The following is a 7176-nucleotide window of genomic DNA, read 5'->3' on the forward strand; positions in this document are numbered from 1 at the left end:
CTAAACAACATCTCCTAAATTCCTGTGCTCAAAAGAAAGGGCTTTAATATCTTGGGACGGAGGGAGTAATAATTTTTAAAATTAAATAAATTTAGAAAACCAAAAATTAATTTATGCTTGCATTTAGTATGCAGCATAATACTTATAACATAGATGTTCAAACAAAAATATATTTATTTTAAAAATAAGAATTAGTGTATTTAATTAGCAAAGATACCTCGTTGGAATATTAGATGAGGCTAATACTTTTTCCTTAATTTCATTGCAAATGGATTATAACTCTATAGTAAGTCTCATCCAAAAAATACCACTGTAACTGTAAGCATGAAGCATAGGATTATATTCCTAGCTAGTTTTTGTTGAGGTGGAATTGGGAGTATTATAGTAAATGAAAGAGAGAGAAATCAGGTTTTGGGGTGAGAATGTTGGAGTTGGCCTTTAGATGGAAGTTTAAGGGCCATAGCCCTCAAGTCTTCTGCAATCTTGGTGAAATTTGGCCTTTCAGATGGCTCAGATGACCAACATTTCTCCATGAGAGCTCTCCAATCAGGATCACATGTTTCCGGGACAATAGGCCGCAGCGTGTTGCTAACAATACCGCCTACCAACGCGAAGATGACATAAGTAAAATATTTAAGCATCAGTGTTATTGAGATGAAAGCATACCAATGATGGCCCCATAGTGCAGATCTGCATATGGTTCTTCCGCAGTTAGAAGTTCCCACAATACAATTCCAAATGAAAACACATCCACCTGTAAATTTAAAAAATAAATACTTAGCTAACTTAGAAATGTTCTATTGGAGTAATAGATAAACGGATAAAAAAACAGACCTTCTCGGAGACGAGGCTACTACTTCCGTTCAAAAGCTCCGGGGCCATCCATGGAAGGGTTCCTCTTACACCTCCTGATATTAGTGTTTGACATTTCACCTTTGACAGTCCCAAATCACCCACCTACAAGCAATATGAGAGAGGGGTAACACATTTTTGCGATGTGGAGATTTCTTGCCCTTTCACACTCTCATCATACAAAAGAAAATTATATTTTCAATCGCTAACCTTACATATTGGTCGATGTGGGTCACGGAGATTAACCAATAAGTTATCGCTTTTCAAATCAAAATGTACTATATTTTTTGCATGCAAGTATTCCATTCCAAATGCAACATCCATGCCAATTAGAAGACGCTTGCGCTTATCAAGAATCCTGCCAATTCAGTGTAAAGAATATTTTAAATACTATATATGTATAGGAAAAATAAATAGGATACCTATCATTCTTTTGCAAAGCATTTCTCAAAGAACCATTGACCATGTATTCAGTGACAGTTGCAACTGAGCCTTCAGGGCCATCAAGCACAACTCCATAAAAGGCAACAACATTAGGATGGTGTAAGTCAGCTAGCTTGATGGCCTCATTCCAAAAATCATCCCTCTGATTAAATTTTCCAAAATTATAGTATAGTAAGATAAAATAATCTCACTCAAGACAAAATAGTAGTTGCTATATTCCCAAAGGCAACTATAAAACAGATCACGGTTCACCAGAATAATAAAGAGACGAACCATGCGTTCTTGATCTAAAGGCTTTCCGGAGAAACATCTATCATTGATACGTTTAATTGCAACATCAGTGCCTCTCCACTTTCCATGATAAACAGTACCAAACGTGCCAGAACCTAGTTCTCGTAGTTCTTCCAGGTCACTGTTCATAATAATCTGCCAAGAATAACAAGATTTGAGAATGCTAACCTTGTTAAAAATCAAACAACGCTAGTAGAAGATAAAAAACCTGTAATCGGCCAACGCCTGATGCAGGGAACCCAAAACTTGTATTCTCTGATAATTTGGTCTTGATTTCCTAAATAACATACTCAGCAACATCAAGTATTACATAAATATAGTCTTGTGAAAATTTAAGAAATCACATACATCTGGTTGCTTTGGATCTACATTAGCAGGTTGGCCATCGCAATTCTCGTGGGATATAGATGCAGAATCATTCCTCGGATTCGCTAATGAGTCTGGATTTGAATGCATAGACAAATGAAACATCGGGGTTGCCACGCCATCAGCAACAACTTCAATTTCTCTCTTTATTTGTTCCTCACTTGAACCTTTATATGCATGAAAAACGACTATAGTTTAATGAAATAAGAGGAACAAGTTTTGTATTAACTATAAAGAAAAACAAAAATAGATTGTAGACCTTTGTTGGACGAACTATGATCTGGACTCAGATCCCAGTTAAGATTGTTGGAAAGGTGGTGAACTCCATCATCAGGTGTAGTTTCTGACACTAACTCCCTAGAATTAGTTGTTGGTGTTTCTCCACCGTTGAACAGATTGTTGTCCACAAAAGGATCTCGATGTCCTGCATTATGATCCCTCTTTGTTTGAATCTTGCTTGGTTTAGGAGGAGGGTAATGGGTATCAGGGCGCATATTCCACGGATCCTGGTGGATAAATTGTGGCGCGGATGTCTCTAGAATATCTCCAATTCCAAGGGATGCCGATACAAATGCCTCATGAGCAACACCTTTGTCACTACCTATTCTTGGCTGTGAACATAAAACGTTATCGTTCCGTTCATTAACAGGATGTTCTTTTTCTGTTGCACGAGCTCCAACCATTTCATCCGAGGATAAAGGACTGGTCCCGACTAGTGAATAAGGAGGAGTCGACATCACTTCATAGGATTCTGTGGATGAGTAAGTGTGCTTGCCAACAACCTCCCCTATAGGAATCTGGTGTGGCTTGTTATCTTGTGAGTCTTCATTTCTGATTTCCGCTATAGTTTTATAGTCGTATGGCGATGAAGTAGAATCATCTGTACATATCTTTTGAGAGTACTCCGTTGGGGATTGGCGACCTTGCAAATGCATACCGATAGGAACAAAATCATTGTTTAAGGACCTTTCATGTTTAGCCTGGACAAGTACATTCTGGTGGGAAGATAGATGAGTATTAGCTATAAAAACACTATATGGAACTTGCACTCCGCTTACGACACCGTGAGGAATTGTCACCTTAGAAGGGTCTTGATTTTCTGGCTTGTGTGGAACGGTTCGAGCATCTAATGGGATATTGCAAGACATAGAGCTGATATCAGACATAGTGCTAGAAGGACTTCCTTTTTGCTCCTGAACTACTGTATCTGAATGAGCATGAGGCAATCCTTTTTGACACATCTGGCAGTCCTCTATTCTTATGATCCGTTCTGGTTGAGGAGTCGAGCCCCCTTCTAATAAACCTATCTGCTCGGGATGTGGAATTTGTTGCCAATTATAGACTCCCCCTTGACTGACATTGTATCCTTGAACAAGCCTATGTGACATGATGTTATCAAAAGGATAATTCTCCATTTGAACTTGCTGAGGTTGACCAACAGCAGGAACTATATTGGGCCTTATACCGATGTACGAGGGGTGGTTCATTTTCATGCGGACGGCAGAAGTGAAGTGTTGAGGGGAAGCCATAATAGTCCCTACAATTTGACTTGGGAATCCCATGTGGGGATGATGAAATTGGGCATAACTGGATGTTTCTTGATGAGAATCTGCATAATACGATGAAGAAGCCGGATAACTCATAACAGGTGTTGATGCGAGAGGCACAGAAGGTCTCTCTACATCTTGCTCATTCATAACACAACCCACACTTGTTTTAGCCATTGGAATGCTTAATGAAGTAGCAGCATAAGAGTCGGCATAAGGCACCGGATTAGGATCTCCATAAACCAATGCTGGTGCTGTAGTGAAAGGAACAAGGTTTCCGGCAGCAGCCTCCCCTGTACCATGGCTTAGGTTATCACCCCCACTCAACTCAGAGTTCTCAACAGAAATAGTACTTTCAATACTCTCCTTTCTATCAATACAATCTCTACCATTAAACACATCCCCTATCCCATTCACAGCTTCTATATACCTCTGCCCACCGTCTTGCAAATGCCCTATCGGATCAAGATCTGCAGGCAAAAACAGAAATATTCTCAACTTAGCAGACCCATCAGAACACGCCTCGACCAACTTTTCATATTCATCCATCATGTTCTCAAGATCATCAGGACAAGAAACGGTGACAAGTGCATCAAGATCCTCATCCGGCAGCTGATACTTAATCACCATATTATGTGCATATGTATCTTCCATTTTCTGAACAAAATCACCAAATAGAATATCCCTTGTAACACTAATTATCCTCGTCTGCCCTCCTACATATCTCAATGCCCCGTCAGTCAAGCGTGGCAGTATTTTCCCACCGAAACTACATAAGAATTTGACCTTCCGGCCTGTCAAAGAATCATGATCACCACCCTCATCACAAGCATGATCTAAAGGACTACACCCGTTTTGTGTCCCACAATTAGGACTGGTTGAATATACACACGACGAATTAACCACAGTACCACTCACAACACCTTGTTGGACTTGAGGAGGCGGCATAATTTGTTGAATCCATCCGGCAACTCCAGCATTGTTAAATGCTTTAGGTATAAACCCAACTTCTGGAATTGTGGCAGGATAATAAACTAGAGGCACTGCTCCCGGGCTACCATCAGCCGGTGGGCTAGCATAGTATCCTTCAACTGGCCTTCCAGAAGAAGTAGCCGGAGAAATCCTAGGATCCTCAGGCAGAGTTCTCATAAGATTTAACGGACGCAAATCTTTGGGTATTGAGTTCTGATCGTAGGCCATCATGCACAACTAAAGAATAGTATATTGTTGCCCTTCAATCCCTAGAACAAAAGGATACATCAGTATTTAAATTCAATATGTGCTGCTTATATCCACCACATTCAACTCGACAAAGTAATGATCATAACCATACGGACATAAGAATTAACACAAAAGAACGTAACATATATCGTGCAACCTGACACAGATACTGATAAATGTTTATCGTGCAACATATAAGGAGTAATTAAGTTGAGTTCAGTAACGGTAACTCTCGTAAAAAAATGTGAGGTAAGAATATTGAAAGGGAAGTTAAATGTTTATATATTGCATAACAATTTATCTCGTGTAAGATTGAGGGAGAAATATATATATATAACATTTCTTAAGGCGAAACAATATGTTCTTGAGATTATAAGGTGTGTGAGTGTGTGACAGTAAGAGAGGGAAAGAGACAGTGTTGGACGTGGTACATGCATGGCATAAAATGACATCAAGCAAAGCTTACTAGAAACAATTTTGATAGAACTATTTAGAAAAATAAATAAAGTTTCTTTATGTTGTTTTCATTGGAGGTAAAAAAGAGGACACTCATCCACAGCAAAGACATATTCCATTTATTAACTCATCTAATTCACTACACACAATTTTCTTAATTTAAATGCCTAAAAAAAAGACAATGGGAAAGAGGGAGTATAATTTTTGCTAGCCTAATCAAACTCGAATTGTGAGCCAGAATATTTTGACCTAACACTTCTTTTTTCTCGATCTATTAAAGATGAAATGGGCAGTATGGAAACTATTAATATATAAGTTGAGAAACGATCAAACACCTGATATTTAATTGGAATCTCCCATGAAAAGTGAGAGAAGAAAATATTGAAAGGGCACAATTTGAAGCGCTGGGAATCTCTTAAGCCCTTCCATTTATATCTGTCATTATTTTCCGACCTAACTATCTTCTTCTCAATGTATACATAACATTAATCGTTTGTAAATTGAATATAAATAATTTCCTCTAAAAAATTTTGGGGACCAAGATGTGTTTCTTGAAGGGAAAACACAAAGAACCCAAAATTGAAGAAATGTGCAAGATTGGGTCGATTCGAGTTTTTTTCAGAAATTACAACGCTTTTATATGTTCTTAAAATAAGGAGGTGTTCGTGTCAGGGTGAAGCACGTGGAGGAGTGCATAGAATGTATGTAGGGTGAACCGGTGAAGTGTGAGTTGTAATTCAAAGTATATCCATAAATTGCGGGTTAGAATTTGACCCAGACATATCACATTAAACCACCACGCCAACCTAGAATTACGAGTAATACTTTTATTGACATATAAAACAAAACAAAACAATTGCATAAAATTTGTATTTTTAATAAAACATGAATTTATTTTTAAATATGCTGAGAACTTAAACAAATGTGACTATTTTGATAAAACAAGTCATAGTCAGACTCAGATCCAACTAATTAACTCTGAATAATATTATTCCAACCTCCCAAAAATTCGGTTTATTTATAATGAGCCCCAATATTAATAAAATTAGCAAGATGGAGAAAGAAAATAATGGTTCCATATTTTAGGTAGAGATGTATTAATTAATTGTAATTATTGGGAATATTGTAAGATTGTGGGTCATCCTTGAGAAGATGAGAGTAAAACTACACGAATTAAATAGAGGTGTGATCCGTTGCTAACTTTTTAAAGTTGCTAACTCTGTTCATCCATCAACATAGTATATTAAAAACGTGAACACGATTACATTGTAATATCAACATAAAATTAGTTGATATTTTAATACAATGTATTAATTTAAAATGTCAACACAAATTAATTTAAAACGTCAACACAAATTTGTGTTGACATTTTAATATGATCTGATGCAGAAACGTACGGAGAATGACTGAACTAGTAGATAAAGAACTCAAATTTATTGAAAACTTTAGAGTATAAAAACTCAATGTAAAATTAATAATCAAAGTCTGTCTTTTAATATCAATAATGAGGCTTTTATATTGGCAAAGGGAAACCCTAAACTTATGGAAAATAAAACTAAAAGAAAAATAACTAAAAGGAAAATAAGTAAAAAAGAAAAACCTAATTTAGTAGAAGGAAAAAACGGTTACTAAGAGCATCCACAATAGGGACGGATGTCCCGACGGACATCTCGGTGGACACTCAAAAAACACCTCCTGCCACGTCATAAGGACATCCCCAAGAACATCCCGGTGGACAAGAACAATAATAAAAATTCACAAATTCACAAATATGCAATTTACGGAATTAAAATTTCGACACGAATACGAGGGAAATGCAACCGTTTTATTTCAAAATAAAATACATAATTAAATTAAAAAAAATACATAGTTCATAAAAAAATACATCAAAAATCTTCAACACACGCAGCCCCCGGCTCACTCCTCGTCGTCCCCTTGGCTAGTCCCGGCGTCACTCCTGGGGAGGGGTGGGAGGTCCAAATCGCGCCTCATACTATCG

General features: G+C 37.4%; 1 protein-coding gene across 1 annotated transcript; it reads right to left on the reverse strand.

Moving 5' to 3' along the window:
- Positions 1–251: 251 nt before the first annotated feature.
- On the reverse strand, positions 252–4700 carry LOC125189498. The gene is made up of 9 exons (XM_048086770.1): positions 2213–4700; positions 1936–2120; positions 1796–1864; positions 1570–1722; positions 1275–1438; positions 1063–1210; positions 835–957; positions 667–754; positions 252–601 (listed from the first exon to the last, which is right to left on the reverse strand). Exons 1-9 carry the CDS (start codon positions 4698–4700, stop codon positions 405–407), a joined length of 3615 nt encoding a protein of 1204 aa, XP_047942727.1. The 3' UTR covers positions 252–404.
- Between the last annotated feature and the right edge of the window lie 2476 nt (positions 4701–7176).

Source organism: Salvia hispanica, chromosome 5 (assembly GCF_023119035.1).
Source record: "Salvia hispanica cultivar TCC Black 2014 chromosome 5, UniMelb_Shisp_WGS_1.0, whole genome shotgun sequence".
Classification (NCBI taxonomy): Eukaryota; Viridiplantae; Streptophyta; class Magnoliopsida; order Lamiales; family Lamiaceae; genus Salvia; species Salvia hispanica.

What these genes read in the sequence shown, in the direction of transcription:
- LOC125189498 (XM_048086770.1), bottom strand. Translation starts at nt 4,700, where the DNA reads ATGGCCTACGATCAGAACTCAATACCCAAAGATTTGCGTCCGTTAAAT. An exon ending in TAGATCCAAAGCAACCAGAT is followed by an intron (nt 1,865 to 1,935) that starts GTATGTGATTTC and finishes TATGTTATTTAG; the next exon opens with GAAATCAAGACCAAATTATC. An exon ending in GTAGCCTCGTCTCCGAGAAG is followed by an intron (nt 755 to 834) that starts GTCTGTTTTTTT and finishes TTAAATTTACAG; the next exon opens with GTGGATGTGTTTTCATTTGG.